Source organism: Phascolarctos cinereus, unplaced genomic scaffold, assembly GCF_003287225.1.
Source record: "Phascolarctos cinereus isolate Bilbo 61053 unplaced genomic scaffold, phaCin_HiC Scaffold_3;HRSCAF=262, whole genome shotgun sequence".
Taxonomy (NCBI): Eukaryota; Metazoa; Chordata; class Mammalia; order Diprotodontia; family Phascolarctidae; genus Phascolarctos; species Phascolarctos cinereus.
In genome coordinates, this window is record NW_027555736.1 from 31,011,833 (window position 1) to 31,030,348 (window position 18,516).

The following is an 18,516-nucleotide window of genomic DNA, read 5'->3' on the forward strand; positions in this document are numbered from 1 at the left end:
AAGTGATTTTTTTGGAAGAGGGAAAAGGAGCTGGGAGTAAAATAAAGGCTTCATGTATTTTTTAAAATTAAATTTTTAAAAAATTTATTCTATTTTTTGATTAATAAGCATTTTCTCACCTCTTCCCTACAATGAAAAGGAAAAAGAGAAAGAAAAACCAAAGTCTTATGACAAATATGCATAATCAAGGAAAACTGATTTTCATGTTGGCCAAATGTGTATGTCTCATTTTGCACCTGTAGCCCATTGCCTCTTGATGTCCAGAGATAGGTAGCATATTTCATCATCGGTCTTCTTGAGTCACGGATAGATGAAGGTTCTTAAATTTTGTTCAAGGCTTCATATAGAAGGTGGCACTTGAGCTGATTTTCAAGGAAACTAGAAATTCTCTGAGGCAGAGATTAGGGGAAGTGTGTTCTAGTTCCAAGGCACAGGGAGTGGAATGCTGTGTGAGGAACAGTAAAGGACTGAGTAACTAGCTCATAGAGTATGTGGAGGGGAATAATATCTACCAGGAAAAGCCAGGGACAGGCTGTGAAGGGCAGAAACAGGAGTTTCTAGTTGCTCCTAGAGGTAAGAGGGAGTCAGTGGCTTTTGCTGAGTTCGGGAATGACATGGTCAGTCAGTCCACAAACACTTGACTAGCATGTACTAGATTCCAGGCACTATGCTAAGCAACTGAGGATACAAAGAAAGGGAAAAACTTGTCCCTGCCCTCAAGGAGGTTCTAGTCTAATGGGAGAGACAACATGCAAACAACTATGTACAAGCAGGACAGACACATGATAGAGTGGGGGTAGTCTCAGTGAAAAGGCAGTGAGATTAAAAAGGATGAGGAAAGGCTTTCATGGAAGGTGGGATTTTAGTTGGGACTTGAAGGAAGCCAGGGAGGGCAGGAGGTGTAAATGAGGAAGGAGAGTGTTCCAAGCCTAGGAGACAACTGAGCCAGAGCCAAGAGATGGAATGTCTTGTTCCTGGGACAGCCAGGAGGTCAGCGTCACTGGAATGAAAAGTATACATCTGGAGGTAAGGTATGAGAAGACTGGAGAGGTGGAGGGGGCTGGGTTGTGAATACCAAAAAGAGCGTTTGTATTTGATCCTGGAGGCAATAGGGAGGTACTGGAGTTTATTGAGTAGGAGGCGTGACGTGGTCAGGTCGGCATTTTAACAAAGTCAAAGGGGCAACTAGGTGGCGCAGTGGATAGAGCACCAGCCCTGGAGTTGGGAGGACCTGAGTTCAAATCTGGCCTCAGACACATAATACTCATTAGCTGTGTGACTCTGGGCAAGTCACTTAACCCCATTACCTCGACAAAAAAAAAAAAGTCACATTAATGGCTGAATAAGGGATGAATTGGAGTGAGGCAGGCAGATCCCCCAACAAGCTATGAGGGTCCGCATTAGAGTAGTGGCAGTATCAGAGGAGAGAAGGGAGCAAATTGAAGATATGTTAAAGAGGTGAAATCAGCAGGCTTTGGCAATAGCTTGGATATGGGGGAGGAGAGGTAGTGAGGAATACCAGGATCACTCCTAGGTTGCAAGTTTGATGACTGGGAGGGTGAGGGAGGGTTTTGGGGAAAGTGTAATGAGTTCAGTTTTAGACATGTTGAGTTTAAGATGTCTGAGATATCCCATTTGAAATGTTCAATGAGTATCTGGAGATGCTATTTTGAAGATTAGGGCCAGATAAGTAGATCAGATCATCAGTACAGAGATGATAATTGAGTCCATGGGAACTGATGCGGTCATTAAGTGAAATAGTATATAGGGAGAAGAGAAGAAGGTCCAGGATAAAGCCTTGGAGAACACCTACAATTAGAGACCGTTCAACAGTAGAGACTGGAAAGGAGTGGTGTAAGGTTCCCTGCTGCCATTTTTTTTGGGGGGTATGGCCTGAGTCTGTTGTGTTTTCCTCCTCACAGGTTTGAGAAGATGGTCAGTGGCATGTACATGGGGGAGCTCGTCAGACTGATTATTGTGAAGATGGCAAAGGGCGGCCTCCTGTTTGAAGGGCGGATCACGCCTGAGCTGCTCACCAGAGGGAAATTTGAAACCAAGAATGTGTCAGCCATTGAGAAGTAGGTGGCTCCTTCCTTTCCGTATCTGACTCTGCCATCCCGGAGCACTCCAACATTGTGTTAAGGACAGGAAGGACAGGAAACTTCTCCTGTTAACCACCTTTTAACATTTTCTCCAAGAGATGGTCTTGTCTCCCGTCAGTCTGTGGCCCTTGGGAAAGGGAGGATCGAGGTTCTTCCCAGAATAGAGCAGATGGGTCCTCTCTCCTGCCTAGTGTGTCTTCCACTGGTCCATTCAGAAGGTGCCTTGAACTGGCCGCAGAGTCCAAAACACAGTACCACTGCCTACCTCAGTTAGCTTCAAAGCCTCCCTTGACTGAGCCCTGAGAGGATGGGTTGGGGAGGGGCAGAGACAGTGCCGCCATCAGCCAGAAGCAGATGGTTCGGGTGATGGAGCAAGGATTGAAAGTCCTCAGGACGCAGCTTCTTGAGCATTTCCCCCCAGAATTTCCTTGTAAGTGACTTGTTCAAAGCTCAACACAGAGGGGACTGTAATTCTGGCAATCCAGCAGCTGCTCCTGAGTATTACATAAGAAACTCAGGATTCACTCTTCTGTGCTGTGTTTGCCAGTCACTGTCTCTCCCCTTGAGGGCAAAACTGAGTGAAGGTTTCAAGAGTCTTAAGAGCCCTGAAAATTAGATATGGATGAACTGGAGGGCGGCTGGAGGCTGGGGGCCACAGACTACCCTTCCTCCCAAGGGATCTGTAGATAGATTGTGGGGGAGCTATGAACTGGATTGTTGTTTTAACATGTTAATAACTATATTTCAGTATAATTGGTTTCCTTTGTAAGCCTGTGTATTTTATTTGATGCAATTAAAAACATTCTAAGAAGAGTTCCATAGGCGTTTACCAGACTGCCAAACCCCCCCCCCACAAAACTGGGTCTATAATAGCAAAAAGAAAGGGAAGAACCCTGATTCTATAGGACAGCACCAAGGGTGGTGAGCGCCCTTGGGTACTGCTAGGCCAGAGTCAGTCAAGTTTTTGAAAGGTTGTCAACAGAAAGAGAGGGGAGACTTGTTCTTCTTGGCCCTAAAGGGCAGGCAGCACTAGAATGATGGGGGACTTTGTAAGTTTGGGTTTGAGATCAGGAAAAAGTTACTAGCAGTGAGAGCTGCCCCATAGTGGAGCAGGCTGCCTTGGGTGGTGGTGAGTTTCCCCTCACTGGAGGCCTTCAAGCGAGGCTGGATAAGCACTTTTCAGGGGTGAGGTTGAGGGCAGAGGCTGGGCCAGGTGGCCTCTGAGGTTCATCCAACTGAAATTTTGGGAACTAGAGCTTTAGGCAGCATCTCTGTTCATCGCCAACGAACAGGGGACACCAAGTGGACATTGGAATATCGCTGGAATTTGGGGGTGGGATGTCTGCATTTGGAACACCTGCTTTCGTCAGTCACTGAAACTTTCACTTTGGATAGGATGAGAGGCTTCCCTTTTCATGCTCTCTGCACAATGGGCTTGGCTACGTGCCAGTCTAGATGGCCTCTGAAGTCGCTTTGAGATGATAATAATGGAGTGGGCCAAGATTTGAAGACCGAGGTTGGGCATCTTTGTGGTTTTTCCATTTAACAAGCATTTATTAAGCACCTGCTATAGGCCAGGCAGTATACTAGGAGTTGGAAATACAAAGTGAGACAGTCCCTACCCTCAGCAAGCTTACATTTTATGGGGAGAGAAAAGAATGGATGCAGAGAAGTCAATATGAAATAGCTCTAAGTTGCCACTGGGATTTATCTGTCTTGGTGCCTCCTCTTTGCTTCTGCTTCTGCTTCCTTCTCTGTAAAGGAAAGGGTTTAGATTATGTGATCTCTGATGGTTCTTCTTGTTCTCAATCTATAATCATAAAAATCCTAAAATCTGAACTTTTTTTGCACTCTGTATTCCTTTGGCAGTCTGATGAATCTATGAACCTTCTCCGAATGACGTGTTTAAATGCATGAGAAAAACTATATAAAATTATAAAGGCAATTGATTATATTGAAATAAATCAATTATATTGATTATATTGGAAAATTGATTATATTAAGTTGTAATGATTTTCCCCCATCCAAGTTTTGAAATCTATCCACAGAGCCCTCTGCGGTCCTTGAACCCCAGGAGAAGAACTGCTGCTGAAACAATTTATCTGTTAGTAATCACTCGTGGCTGGTCATGCTAGTTCTTTGCTCCAGCAATATGCCCTAGTTAATGTAGTACTTTCCATCATCCAACGTGGCAGGTCTTCCTCGTGGCCCTATCAGATTCTCGATTTTGTTGTTGAGTCGTTTCCACTGTGTCTGGCTCTTCATGACCTCCCTCGGGGTTTTCTTGGCAGAGATACTGAGGTGCCCTTTCATTCTCCAGCTCATTTTACAGATGAGGAAACTGAGGCAAACAGGGTGAAGTGACTTGCCCAGGGTCACACAGCTAGTAAGCATCTGAGGCCGGATTTGATCTCAGGAAGATGAGTCTTCCTGACTCCAGGCCTGGTGCTTGATCCGCCACACCATGCATTTCCCCAGTTCCACGGTCAGTCACCTGTGTCTGGCTCTGGTTAACTTGTGATCTCTTGTGTGACCCTGCCCTTCACAGACCCTAATGTGGCTCTCTGACCTTATAGAACTAAGGAAGGCCTCCAAAGAGCCCAAGAAATCCTGACCAACCTGGGCTTGGAGCCGTCCCCTGAAGATTGCATCTCTGTCCAGCATGTGTGTGCCATTGTCTCACACCGATCGGCCAACCTGGTGGCTGCCTTGCTGGCCGGAATCTTGGCTCGCCTGAAAGAAAACAAGGGCACGACTCGGCTGCGGACCACCGTTGGTGTCGATGGGACGCTTTACAAGTTTCATCCACAGTGAGTCTTTCATCTCTGTAACTAATGCCTGATAAATCAGTAATATTAATTAACCGATTAATTAATATTAACTAATCAGTTAATAGATTAACTGATTGATTGATTAGGCAGGCAGGCAGAACCTGAGGCAGAGGGGAGATCTGACGACAGTTTGGTCAGCACCAGCCCCAACAGATATGAGATAGCCGAGTGGACTCAGGTTAGAAAACGGACTCGTAGAGAGGTTTCACCATGTGGGCATTGGTGGGAGGACTGGGTATGTTGAGATGAAAAGGTTAGGACTGTCCTGTTGAGTAGGGATTAGGCTTTAGAATTATAGGATGATAGATAATGGGATTGTTAGGGCTAGAAGGAGCTAGAAAAGTTTTAGTTCCACCTCTCCCCTTCCCTTTTTGGGGGAGGCAGTCTGGGTTACGCGACCCCCCCAGGGTCGCACAGCTAGAAAGTGTCTGAGGCTGGATTTGAACTCAGGCCCTCCTGACCCCAGGACCAGTACTCTATCCACTCCCCCATCCTCTTTTTTTACAGAGTGGGAAACTGAGGGCCAACCAGGTGAAGTGATTAGACCAGAGGTTAAAGCCAGGATTCAAACCTGGTGTTCTTTTCACCAGATCATGCTTCCCTCCTTAGCCCAAGAGGGCAGAAGTAAGAGCAGTGGGTGAAATTGGCAAAGGGACAGATTTAAGCAAGTTTAAGGAAAGCCTGCCTAGCTATTCAAACATAGAGTGGGACCCCTTGGGAGGCAGTGAACTCCCCTTCACCTGAAGGTGTTTAATCCAAGACTAAATGAATTAATCACATGTAATTTTTAATGTGAATGTTAGCGCTTACTATTATTATGATTAATAATTATTATTATTGAAAACAAAAGGGGAAAACAGACTGGAGGAATTTTTTTTTCGGGGATAGGCTAGACTGGAGGGCTGCAAGGTCCCTTTCAACTCTGAAATTCCTTTTGAGAAGGATGCAGAGTGTGATTTGGGGAGACATTCCAGGTCCTTGAGGAAGAATCCATTTTCTTAAGGGAGCTTGGATTCAGGCACTGAGTCACCATCTTTTTTTCCCCCTTTTAAAAAATTTATTTTTTAGTTTTCAACATTTACCTCCACAAGATTTTGAGTTCCAAATTTTCTCCCCATTTTGCCCCTCCCCCACCCCAAGATGGCATGCATTCTGAATACCCCTTCCCCTAATCTGCCTTCCCTTCTATCTCTCCTCCCTTCTCTTATCCCCTTCCCGTTCTATTTTTCTATAGGGTAGGATAGATTTCTATACCCCATTTCCTGTATTTCTTGTTTCCCAGTTGCATGTGAAAAGTTTTTTTTGAGTCACCATCCTAAGGTCCTCCTGGGCCCCACCTCCTCATGACCCTCAGGGGTTCCTGTCTGCCTTCCCTTTTGTTCTTCCATGATGATGATAATGATGATGATGCATTGGGATGTTTATAAAGTACTTTACATATATGATCCACATTTTGATCCACAAAGGGTCTCACCGGTCATTTCCAGTCCTAAAGTTGTTCGCCAATCCATGTTCATTTCCTTCACGGCTTCTTCCCCACCCACCCCCCAATCCTCCTTACCACCTCCTTTTGTCCTTAACAAACAATTGTGATAGCTGATGTTTTTATACAAAGTTATTTACATACTTTTTGTTGAGTTTCTTCAGTTGTATCCAACTCTCCATGACCCCATTTGGGGTTTTCTTGGCAGAGAGACTGGAGTGGTTTGCCATTTCCTTCTCCAGCTCATTTGGCAGATGAGGAAACTGAGGTAAACAGGGTGAATTGACTTGCCCAGGGTCACACAGCTAGTGAGCTGCTGAGGCTGCATTTGAACTCAGGTCCTCCTGACTCCAGGGCCAGCTGGCATTTCATGCCACCATACACCATCTCATTTAATCCTCAGGCAACCACGTGAAGCAGACACGTGTTCTAGGTCTTAGTTCACTCATTTTATAGCTGAGAGGAAATTGAAGTTCAGAGTTAAGTGGCTTGCCTATGGTATTCAGGTGAGATGCTGAGTTAATTAAGTAACTTCTGTTTTGGTCCTGGTAATTCCATAAATACGGTAAGTCAGCCTCCTAGTCAACCTGTTACATTACACCTTTTGCAAGGTACAGGAAACCATCTCTCACCCCTCCGTCAGCTGCGTGAGCCTTCAGAGATTATCAGAGTGATGAGACATAGCTTTTATTTGGGCTCCAGGTATAAAGAGAAGCCCTATGCAAGAATGCATTAGAAATCACCTCCTACTATCATCGTACACAGTAACAGCACTATTGTACAATGATCAGCTGTGGAAGACTTAGCTGCTCTGATCAAGACAATGACCCAAAACAGTTCCAAAGGACCCATGATGAAAAGTGCCCTCCACCCCCAGAGAGAGAACTGATAAACTTTGAGAGGAGACAGAAGCATGATGTCTGTGGAAAGTTCTATCTAGTTTGTAATAATAATAATAATAATAGCTAGCATATGATGCTTTTAGGCTTGTAAAACACTTGACATGTGTCATCTCACAACAACCTTGTGAGCTAAGTCTATGATTTTCTCCACTTTGCAGACAAGGAAACCAAAAGAAATTCAGTGACTTACCCAGAGTCACACTGTTAGTAAATCACTGAGGCAGGTGATGGATTCAGGTGTTCCTGACTCCAGGCCCAGTGTTCTGTGCACTGTCCCCTTTTCTCCACTCCCACTTCCCCCAAGACCGTCTAGGCTCCATATAAATGCAAGGTAGTGTTATATGGTAGAGTGACCCAAAACTCTTGGTGTGGTTTTATCTTTACTACCTTAGAAGCTTTTTAAAGCTTAAATAAAACCCCTCTGGGGTACCCTGTATAAACATCGAATGCAGATAATTTAGGTTTGAAAAAAAATTTTCCCCAACATGGCCACATTCTTCCTAAGTAGGCTCTGGATATTTCCTAGGGATATGGGGTAGAACCTGTAAAACATGATATCTGAGATCACTGGTGCTTGTCTTTGCATCATGGCACACGTGTGGGGTGATGACGGTGGTGGAGTGGATAGACGTGTGTCCCAAGAATCTGACGACATCGTCCCCCCTACACACACAACTAGGTATTCCCGTCGATTCCACAAGACCCTGCGGCGCTTGGTCCCCGACTGCGATGTGCGCTTCATGCTCTCCGAGAGCGGGAGCGGTAAGGGGGCCGCCATGGTGACCGCCGTGGCCTATCGGCTGGCCGAGCAGCACAGGCAGATGGAGGAGATACTGGCCGCCTTCAAACTCAGCACTGAGCAGCTGATGCAGGTGAAGGATAGGATGAGAATAGAGATGGATCGTGGGTTACAGAAGAAGACCAATGAATCGGCCACGGTGAAGATGCTGCCGTCCTTCGTCTGCGGCACCCCTGATGGGACCGGTGAGCTCCCCTGGGTGAGGGAGGGGACACGGTCCCCCCTGCCCCTGCCACTTTCCAGGGGATCTGGAGTGAGTCTTCTTCATTCTCTGATAAGCAGCAACAGGCATCCCCATTAGTCCTGTGAATGCCCTTTAGAGAGGTCAGTGTGTCATCCCAGGGCCCTTCAGGTCTGAGGAAGGTCAAGACCACCGCTAAGGGTGCTCACTCACACATGGAGCACCCTTTCTCCAATCTAAGCTTTCCTCTTGAAACCTTGAATGTTTCTGAGCAGGCAGCTGCTTGGCCATGAGGATGCCTCAACTTCCTTGTTTTCCAACATGCCCACTCTTCTTGCTTCCTGACAGAGCATGGAGACTTCTTGGCCCTGGACCTTGGCGGCACAAACTTCCGGGTCCTGCTGGTGAAGATCCGCAGCGGGAAAAAGAGAAGTGTGGAAATGCACAACAAGATCTACGCCATCCCTGAGGAAGCCATGCAGGGCACCGGGGAGGAGGTGAGAGAGGGTGATGAGGGGGGCTTTCCTGGTGTAGTCAAGCCACATCCACTCCCAGGGTTACGACATACCTGAAGAGGCACTGACTGCCTTCTTCCAGGTGTGGGCTGATAGGTACCCACACACTGTTAATAACATTTTAGTCTGTTAATATTTCATTTAAATTAACATTTATTTAAGTGTATTTAACAATATTTGAATCTATTCTATTAAGTCTATTAGCAATTAATTTTATTAAATTATAAATTATTTTATTCTAATAAAATTTTATTTTATAAAAATTATAAAACATTTATAAATTAAATTTATGTCTTTGGAAAACTAACTAGTACCCTAGAGGACCTTAAGTATTGGTGTAAAAATTACAGCAATGAAAAAAAATAGCTAGCATTTACATAGTGCCTTAAGAATGTTTCACCAGAATAATAACAACAGTAAAAAAAAAAAAAGCTAGCATTTACCTAGTGCCTTAAGAGTATTTCATCATAATAATAGCAAATAATAATAGTTAGCACTTACGTAGTGCCTGAAGAGTGTTTTGCCATAATGATAACAATAAAAATAAAACAATAATAGAATTTAAATAGTGCCTTAAGATTTATAAAGCTCTTTATACATGCTATCTCATTTTGATCCTCACATCAATCCTGGGAGATAGGTACCCTTATTCTGTCTATTTTACAGATGATGAAACTGAGGCAGACTGAGATTAAGTGACTTGCCCAGCTAGTAACTGTCTGAGGCTGGATTTGAACTCAGGTTTTCCTGACTCCAAGTCTAGTGCTCAGAAAAACATATCCTGGAGGAAGATGATACGGTTTAGATCTAGAAAGGACTGTAGAGGTCATTGAATCCAGGTGCCTCGCTTTATGGATGAGGAAACTGAGGCTCAGACATGCCATGTGACTGTTTGAGGCAGGATTGGAATCCTGGGCTGGGGCTTGGCAGCCTGGGTTGGTCTGTGTGGGCTCTCCCTGGAAGAGTCATGTGTGGTCCTCTCGTCTCCTCCAGCTCTTTGACCACATCGTCTCCTGTATCTCTGACTTCCTGGATTACATGGGCATCAAAGGTGCCCGGCTGCCTCTAGGCTTCACCTTTTCCTTCCCTTGCCGACAGACAAGCCTGGATGGGGTGAGTCGTGTAACATCCTGGGTCTGGGCTTTGATGCCAGCACGTGGCTCCTTGGGGCCCCTCTCTCCTAAATGAAGCCTGTACTGCTCCCATTCACGGACGCTCTGGGAGGCTCGTTGGGCTGGCCGGCGCCATGTCCCCTCAGTCCCATGGCGATGCTACGAAGCCTCAGTCTCTCCCTCACTGGCCTTTATGAGCATCAGTGGGGAAACACTATGAAAGCTATGGGGTTTTAAATACTTGAATCATTAGTGGGTGGTTGATTTTTTTTAAACCCTTGTCCGTTTTATAAATCACGTTTTCTGTGTTGTGAGTGGCCTGCGAGGGCTCGTTCGCTAAAAATGAACTTTCTCTTTCCCTAGGGCGTCTTGGTCACGTGGACTAAGGGATTTAATGCGTCCAACTGTGAAGGACACGATGTGCCCACCTTGCTGAGAGAAGCAATTAAAAGGAGAGAGGTAACAGCCCCCCTGACCACTCCTCTGCTGCTGGGAGTTCGTGAGGCCCCACGGCCTGGACCTGAGCAGGGGGGATTTCAGAGCTGGGCACCTCCTCTGCACCCCAGCCTTGGAGAGGCCAGGCCCTTAGCACTGGCCCTGGCACACAGCAGGCACTACATATGAGATTATTCCCTTCCTCTCCCCTTCAGGGCCAGGAGACGCTAATTGACTTTGACCGGGTTCATACAACCAGGATGGGCTAGACGCGTCTTCCCGCCTCTGAGGCTGGCTCTTTCGCAAACCACTGCCCCTCACAGCTTTTGGTTAAGCTACTCACACATTCCGTTTCTCTGCCTACCAATCTTTCAATAGTGCAATACATAGAATCATAAAATAGCAGGGTTGGGAGAGACCTTAGAACCCGGGGTATTGGAATTGTCCAGGGCCTTAGAACACTAAATATTGAATAGAAAGAAACTGAGAATTTGAACCTAGAATATTATTAGATTCTAATAATATTAGAGCCTAGAGCAACCTTAGAACGTTGAATGTCACAGAGTTCTTTTTTTTTTAAGGCAATTGGGGTTAAGTGACTTGCCCAGGGTCACACAGCTAGTAAGTGTCAAGTGTTTGGTCTGAGGCCAGATTTGAACTCAGGTCCTCCTGACTTCAGGGCCGGTGCTCTATCCACTGTGCCACCTAGCTGCCCCCTGTCACAGAGTTCTTAAAGGAGTCTGCGGACCTCTTTCAGGGGCTCCGTGAACATGGATGGGGAAAAAAATGACAACTTTCTTGTCACTCATCTCTAAAGTAACATTCATTTTTTAAAATGTGGAGTTGCAGATTTTCTCCTCTCCTTTAGCCCTTCCCTTACTCATTGAGAAGGCAAGCAGTATGATGTCAGTTATACATTTAGCATTTCTTTCTTTCTAAAAAAATGTATTTATATTTAATATTTATTTTTTTAAGTGTTGAATTCCAAATTGTCTTCCTCCCCCTCATTGAGAAGGCAAGCAATATAATATCAATTAGACATTTAGCATTTCTTTTTTAAAACGTTGAGTTCTGAATTCTCTCCCTCCCTCCAGCTCCTCCTCCACTCCTTCTCTTCCTCCCCACCATTGAGAAGGAAAGCAGTATGATATCAACGTAAAGTCATGCAAACCCTATTTCTATATTAGCCATGTTAGCATATCTTTCAATCAAGAAACAATATCATTTCTGAATAATGGTCCATGGGCTTCACCAGTCTGCCCAAGGGGGCCAGGCCACACTCCTGCTGGAGTTCAACCTCATCATTTTATAGGTAGGGAAACTGAGGCCCAGGGGACCTGCCTAAGGTCACACAGCATCAGAGACAGGATTTGAACCTGTGTTATCTGAATCTCAAGTTGGTGCTCTTTCCTGTATGGTGCACAGTCGTGATATCCAAAGGAGGGTGACCATTGTGGTTAGAGGACTGGAGAAGATACCACATGAAGTCAGTGAAGAGAGTGTAGGATATTTAGCTTAGAAAAGGCCCCACTGGGAGTAAATGTATGGGCCGCATTCAAACTCAGATCTTTCAGTGCCTTGGATTCATGGCCCACACTGCCATTCTGCTTCCCTTTCTGAATTGTGACCCCCAGAGCCAAACGCAGTTCTCCAGATGAGGTAAAACCAAAAGGCCAGTGAACAGTTTACAGGGCTCCTATTAAAACACAAAAGTCGAAACCCCCGAGGTCTGTGCTCTGTCTGATCTCATCCCACATCCTGCTCTCTCCAAAGGAATTTGACCTGGATGTTGTGGCCTTGGTCAATGACACGGTGGGCACCATGATGACCTGTGCCTATGAAGAGCCGACTTGCGAGATTGGACTCATCGTAGGTGAGTCTCAGATGAGCTGTGGCTCCCGGGGGCCGGTACCTCCTGTGATTAGCACAGTAATTATTACCAGCCTTGCTCATAGGCTGCAGACGTGTGTGGGGAGTGCCCAGTCTGGTGTCCTTGGAAGTGTGCCCGTAACACTTCACTGGCCCCAATATCATAACAGACCTTCATTTGTTTGTAGGGTAGGAGTCCTTTGTGTTTTCTCCTGGTATGTTCAAAGGCACATGCCCTCGAAGGGATGTTTTATTAAACAGTTAGCTTCTGGTTGACCTAGAATCCCAGAGCCTGAGAGCTGGAAGGGTCCTCGGCAGCCACCCATCCAGCCATACACCAAAGGAATCCCTAGTACAGCAACCCCAGCCTCTGTTTGAAGGTCTCTGGCAGGGGCTGGGGGGAGGCCATCCTGTTCTACTTTTTGGATGGCTTTCACAGGTAGGAAGTTTTTTCTGGACTTCAGAGTCTACATTGCCCATTGTCCTACACTTTGTGCTGAAGCAGAGTCAGTCTAACCCATCTTCTCCAGGGGACACACGCCAGGTCTTTCACTCAGCCATTATCTGATGACACTTTTGTGTGGGATCAATTTGTGGGATTGCTGGGTTGGGAGATCCATCAGTGCTGATGCTTGAAGTGAGGAGACATGGGCCTGAGGACAGAACATTGACCCTGGCAGCAGTCTAGAGAAACCCTGTGACGGAGGACAGTGGGGAAGGGGGGAGGGAAAAGGCTGTGCTCTTTACAGATATTACCACATCTGATCCTCACAGCAAGATTTTTTTAGTTGAGCAAACTGTGTAAGCAGAGGTTAAGTGCCTTGGTCAGGATCTCACAGTGAATAAGTGTCTGAAGCCAGGTTTGAGCTCAGGTCTTCCAGACTCTGGGCCAGGTTTGGCAGCCAAAGGCTGGCGGGAGATGATTAGGTATGTGAGACCTGGGGGTAACAAGATGTAGGAGCCCTAGGTGGGAGATAGGCCTGAACAGGGAGATGGGAAGCTGCTGGCCACTGACCAGACATCATCATTTGGCCAAAGGACACTGCTTCTGCCTCCTGGCCTTCTCTGCTCCATGTGGTTTATAAGGTCTCTTTCTAAAGGTCTGAATTTTAAAGCCACTGTAGTGCTTACCTGGAGTATTTGTGCTGGGTTCAAATAAAAAAGTTGATTGAAGATTTATCAAGTGCTTACTCTGTATGGTTCCTTGGTTAGCTGGGAGGATACCAGAAAGACCCTGAGCCCCTTGGGCAGACCTCATGTGGTGATTTTAATGGGAAGGCACAGAGGAGAGTTTCCTGGGATGAATACCATTTGAGACCTTTTGCAGGGAATTCCCGTGTGAGTAAGATCATGGACTCATTGGAGTACATTTATGTTAGGGTCATTGATCTTGAGCTTGAAGGGACCTCCAAGATCACGTAGTGCCACACCCTTGTTTTACAGATGAGGAAACTGAGGCCAGAGAGATGACGTGTGCTTTGCCCAGGCTAACACCAGGTAGTAAGGTCAGAGGCAGGATTAGAACCTAAGTCTTCCACTGTACCATGACGCCTGCTATGTAAGGAATATTGATTGGAATCCCATTTCCAGGGCCCACCCGCTGCTCAGCCACCTGACCACAGAGCCAGGGCTAAGTTTGTTTTTTCTTAATTCCTGTAGAAAAAGCCGAGCATCCTTCATAGAAACAACCTTCCTTTGGGGCCGTTTTCCTTCTTCTTTTGCAAAACTCTTCTCCCTTGTCTGGGGCTGGGTCTAAAAATGCCGAGGTAGGGTGATGAGGCAGATTTGGGGCCCAGTGTGGTTTGCCTTCCTGCCCAAAAAACACGCCCAGCCCAGGGAAGGACAGCTGGGTTAGAGGCTCTCCTGGAAGTGAGTCACAGGCAAAAGGGAACTCTTGACAGTAATAGCTGAAGCCAGGAACCCTGAGTCACTTTCTAGCAGAATAGGGATTCCGGGGCCAGCTTCTATATTGATGGAAAGGTGGAAAGGACCCGGGAGGTCCTCATTTTACAGATGAGGAAACTGAGGCAGGAAGGCAAAGAGCCTGGCCAGGGTCCCATAGCTAGTAAGTATCAGAGGCAGGATTTAAACCTACCTTCTCCTGTACAAGAATCTCTCCCAGGCCATGCCTGACAGACAGGTGGCCCTCGGGGGTCCAGGAAGGGCAGTGCTGCCCCACCAACCCTCAGGCCATTGCAGCCTGCACTGGGCAGAGTCCAGCTCAGCCCTTCTGGATCATTCTCTCGCCTCCTCGAGTGGGGGGCGCATTCCTTCCTACAACACATGATTTGCTTTTTTAAAATGTTCCTGATGTCCCTCCCTTCCTTCCCTTCCCCTAAAAGCCATCCGTTGTAGAGAATAAACATGAAAGGAAGAGGGGGGAAGCGGGGAGCAGAGCATCCAAACAAACAGAATGACCAAGTCTGATGGTCTGTGCAGAGCTCCTCACCCATGGTGCCCCGCCTCCACCTTCCCTCTAAGATCGCCTCCATCTCCTGTATAGATCTTGTTTGCACATAGTGTGGCAGGTGGTGCCCCTGCCTCATTAGACTCTAAGCTCCTTGAGGACAGGGCCTATTTTTGCCTTTCTTTGTATCCCCAGCCCTGAGCGCAGTAGGCTGGCACACAGTAGGTGCTTAATAAATGCTTATTGACTTGTTGATTTCTGCAGACAAGGGCAGGAGCAGATTCTCCTGTCTACTCCTGGGCTGTGTTTGCCTTCTCTGTTGGGTTCCTTTTTATTGATTTCTCTGTTGTGTGTTGATTCCTTGGCTCTGCTTTTTCAAATATTCACTTTGAATGTCTGTTCTCTGGGCATTATGTGAGCAGGACCCCCTCCTTGGTACTCTGGGGGCCAGAGAGGCTAAGGTTCCAAGTGTAACAATTCTGTTACTGTAGGACCAGTGGCCACTCCCCACCTGGACAGACAACACCCATCTGGCCTTTGTTCTTCTACTGTGATCTCCCTTGGGTTTTCTGTAGAAAATCTCTCCCCAAATGGGCCCTAGGCCCTCCTAGGACCTTTAACATTTTGCAGCCTTCAAAATATAAAAGCTTCCAAAGGTTTGTGCACAGAACCATCAGCCTTTGCCATCTTAGTATGAATTAGGTTCTTTCCTCCTTAAGATGCTCTTCCTGAGGGGATGAAAGTCTTTATGATGGCTGCAAGGAAGAGAGTTTTAGCATACAGGGAATTGATGAAAGTCATGCCCAGGGTCACACAGGTATTGAGTGGCTCAGGCTGGATTTGAACCTGAGTCCTTTGATTTCAAACTTTATTTTTTCTGTAACACCAGGTTGTAAAGTCACAAAGCCATGACCTCCATAGAGACCAAGAATCCAAAGCATCCTGAGAGTCCAGCCTCAGACACTTGACACTTACTAGCTGTGTGACCCTGGGCAAGTCACTTAACCCTGATTACCTAACCAAAAAACCAAAACAAAACAAACAAGCAAACAAAAAGACCAACAAAGAATCCTGAGCACAGAAAGTGCTGGATTTGGGGTCAGAGAACCTGGTTATGGTTCCCGCTTCTTCTCCTTGCGTGACCTTGGGCATGTCATGTTACCTCTTCTGTAAGATGGGGGGGTGAGGCAAACTTTCTAGCCCGAAGTCTGTAGTTGTATGAAACTGTTGATTCTTATCATGTGTGTCCACATGTTTGTCCAATTCAGGGACCGGAAGCAATGCCTGTTACATGGAAGAGGCGAAGAATATTGAGATGGTGGAGGGCGACGTGGGCCGGATGTGTGTCAACATGGAGTGGGGCGCCTTTGGGGACAACGGATGCCTGGACGACATCAGGACCGAATTTGACAAAATCGTGGATGATTATTCCCTCAATCCTAACAAGCAAAGGTATTTGTCTAGGGTTCAGTGAGATACAGAATGGGCTTGAGAGAAGAAGGGAATTGTCCCATAAAGGGAGGGATGAAGGAAGGAAGGAATGAAGAAAGGAAGGAAGAAAAGGAAGGGAGAAAAGGAAGGAAGGAAAGAAAGAGAGAGAGAGAGAAAGAAAGAGAAAGAAAGAAAGGAAGGAAGGAGAAAGGAAGAAAAGGAAGGGAGAAAAGAAGGAAAGAAAGAAAGGAAGGAAAGAAGGAAAGAAAGAAAAAAAGGAAAGAAGGAAAGAAAGACAGAAAGAAAGAAAGAAAGGAAGGAAGGAAGGAAAGAGAGAAGAAGGAAAGGAGGGGGAGGAAGGAAGGAAAGGAGGAGAAAGGAAGGGAGGAAAGAAAGAGGGAAGGCAGCAGGGAAGGTGGGCATGTTTAAGAGCCTACTGTGTGCCAAGAACTGTGCAAGTGCTGGGGATACAAACAGAAAAGGCTGGATAGCCCCTCCCCTCAGGACAATCACACTCCAATTGGGGGAGACAACAGGTAAGAAAGTTCATGAGGGTTCAGCCCTAGGGAAGGTGGCCAAGCCCGAGGGCTCTTAGATTGGAACATCAGTAGAGTGCAGGGAGCAGTGTGGGAGGGCCTCAGAGAAAGCCTGGGGGGCTGTAGGAAGCCCTTGGAAAGGGCTGGTGGTCCTCCGCCATACTGAAAGGGATAGAGTTGGTGACTCCTGTCTCATCTGAGATGTGTGAGCATTTCACAGATGAAGGAATGGATGCTCAGAAATGACTTAGCCAAGGACCCATCCTAGTCAGTGTCAGAGAAAGCATTTGAAGCCAAGGCTCAGACTCCCTGCCTGCTGCCCAACAACACCCCCTGTTAATTTTTTGGTTGCTTGCTGTCATGAGACAGCGTTTTGGTGCTCCGACCTCTGTGACTTTCCCAGAGCCATTCCATTTGGAGAAACTCCAACCTCTGGGTCCCAGTAACCTTTTAGTTACCACTGGAGTGAAGTTGCAGATGCTAGGGGATGTACCCCAGAGGAGTTTTAAGTTCTTTATTTTTCTGGAAAACCCAGAATGTTTTGTGGGAAACCAATGAAAAGTTCTAAGGACAAGTTTGAAAGGAGTAAGGTCCTGTTGGAGGGAGGGGAGGGCAGTGAGGGATAACTGGGATCCTGTCTTCAAATCCCAGCTCTGTCACCTACGGCCTGTGTGACCTTGTGTGAACCATGCCCTTTCTCTGCGCCTCAGTTTCCTCGGAGGTGCCTTTGAGCTGTGGATCTTCCACAAGCCTGTGGAGGGGGGACCCAAACGCCTCTACGAAGTCCCTCACAAGTCTCCCGGCTACCATCCACATCACTCTGCCAGGACAGTGACACCCTTTTATAACACTAGGGGAGTAGAAGAAGGATGGCTGGCCAAAGGGAATTTTTCCTGGGCAGCTTCCTTCCTGACGTCATTGCTTTTCTGTTTAACTGAAAGTGTCCAAGAAGCTCAGATGCTTATGGAACCACGTTGGTCATATTTGGCGCCACCTGGTGGTTTCAGGCTGCTATCAAGGGACCTGGCTTATTAGCAAAGGCTGTTGAATGGTGTCGTCAGCTAGGAAGGCTTCCTCTCAGGGCTGCACCAGCGAACAGGCCTGCTCTGAACCTCTTCTATAATTGATGTAGGATGACCTCCAGGTATTTAGAAGAGGAGAGATGATCATGGGATCACACACTCAGAGAAGGGACCTAAGGCCATCTTATCTATCGTCTGTCTAGAGAACTGACCCTGGAGAGTTCTCTGGTGCAGCTCCCTCATTTTACAGATGAGGAAACTGAGGCCCAGAAAAGTAACTTGCCCAAGGTCACATAGGTATCACATGTCAGAGGTGGGATTTGAACCCAGCTCCTCCAAATTCAAATCCAAGTTGAACCCGACTGTTGAACACATGATATGTGATGATAGCATGGACTAATAGTTAACACTCCATTGGCTTCATCGTTCACTTCTTCCCCAGGGTCCTTAGCTGCTGCTTCTTTGAAAGGGGGGAGGTTTACCCAGACAGTCTCTGAGATTCCTTCCAGGTCTAATAGTCAATGAGTCGCAGCTAGGTGTCGCAGTGGATAGAGCACCGGCCCTAAAGTCAGGAGAACCTGAGTTCAAATCCAGCCTAAGACGCATAACACTCACTAGCTATGTGACCCTGGGCAAGTCACTTAATCCCAATTGCCTAAAAAAAAAATCAGTCAATGAGTCTGTCTGACATAGTAGGTCTAATGTATGGCTTGGGCAGCCGGTCAAGCAGCAGGCTGTGTCCTGAGCCACAGGGGACATAACATGCTGTTACATGCTGTCATTCTAGCCAAGCAAGAGCGTTGCCTGGGATTGCTCCATCCTTACCCTTATCAATCCTAAAAATCCTGCCTGCATGGGGTAGTGCAGAGGGTTCTGAACTTATGGGCTTAA

At 46.7% G+C, this 18,516-nt stretch overlaps 1 protein-coding gene across 2 annotated transcripts in view; it reads left to right on the forward strand.

The window, feature by feature from the left end:
• Positions 1-18,516, forward strand: part of LOC110200049 (hexokinase-1) — a 139,870-nt gene that overhangs the window by 116,537 nt on the left and 4,817 nt on the right. For both annotated transcript variants that reach the window (XM_020975146.2, XM_020975147.2), the window contains 8 exons: positions 1,923-2,078; positions 4,679-4,912; positions 7,998-8,302; positions 8,647-8,795; positions 9,807-9,926; positions 10,289-10,384; positions 12,134-12,233; positions 15,905-16,088. In XM_020975146.2, the coding sequence (XP_020830805.1) occupies positions 1,923-2,078; positions 4,679-4,912; positions 7,998-8,302; positions 8,647-8,795; positions 9,807-9,926; positions 10,289-10,384; positions 12,134-12,233; positions 15,905-16,088 (1,344 nt within the window). The remainder of the gene's footprint in view (positions 1-1,922; positions 2,079-4,678; positions 4,913-7,997; positions 8,303-8,646; positions 8,796-9,806; positions 9,927-10,288; positions 10,385-12,133; positions 12,234-15,904; positions 16,089-18,516) is intronic.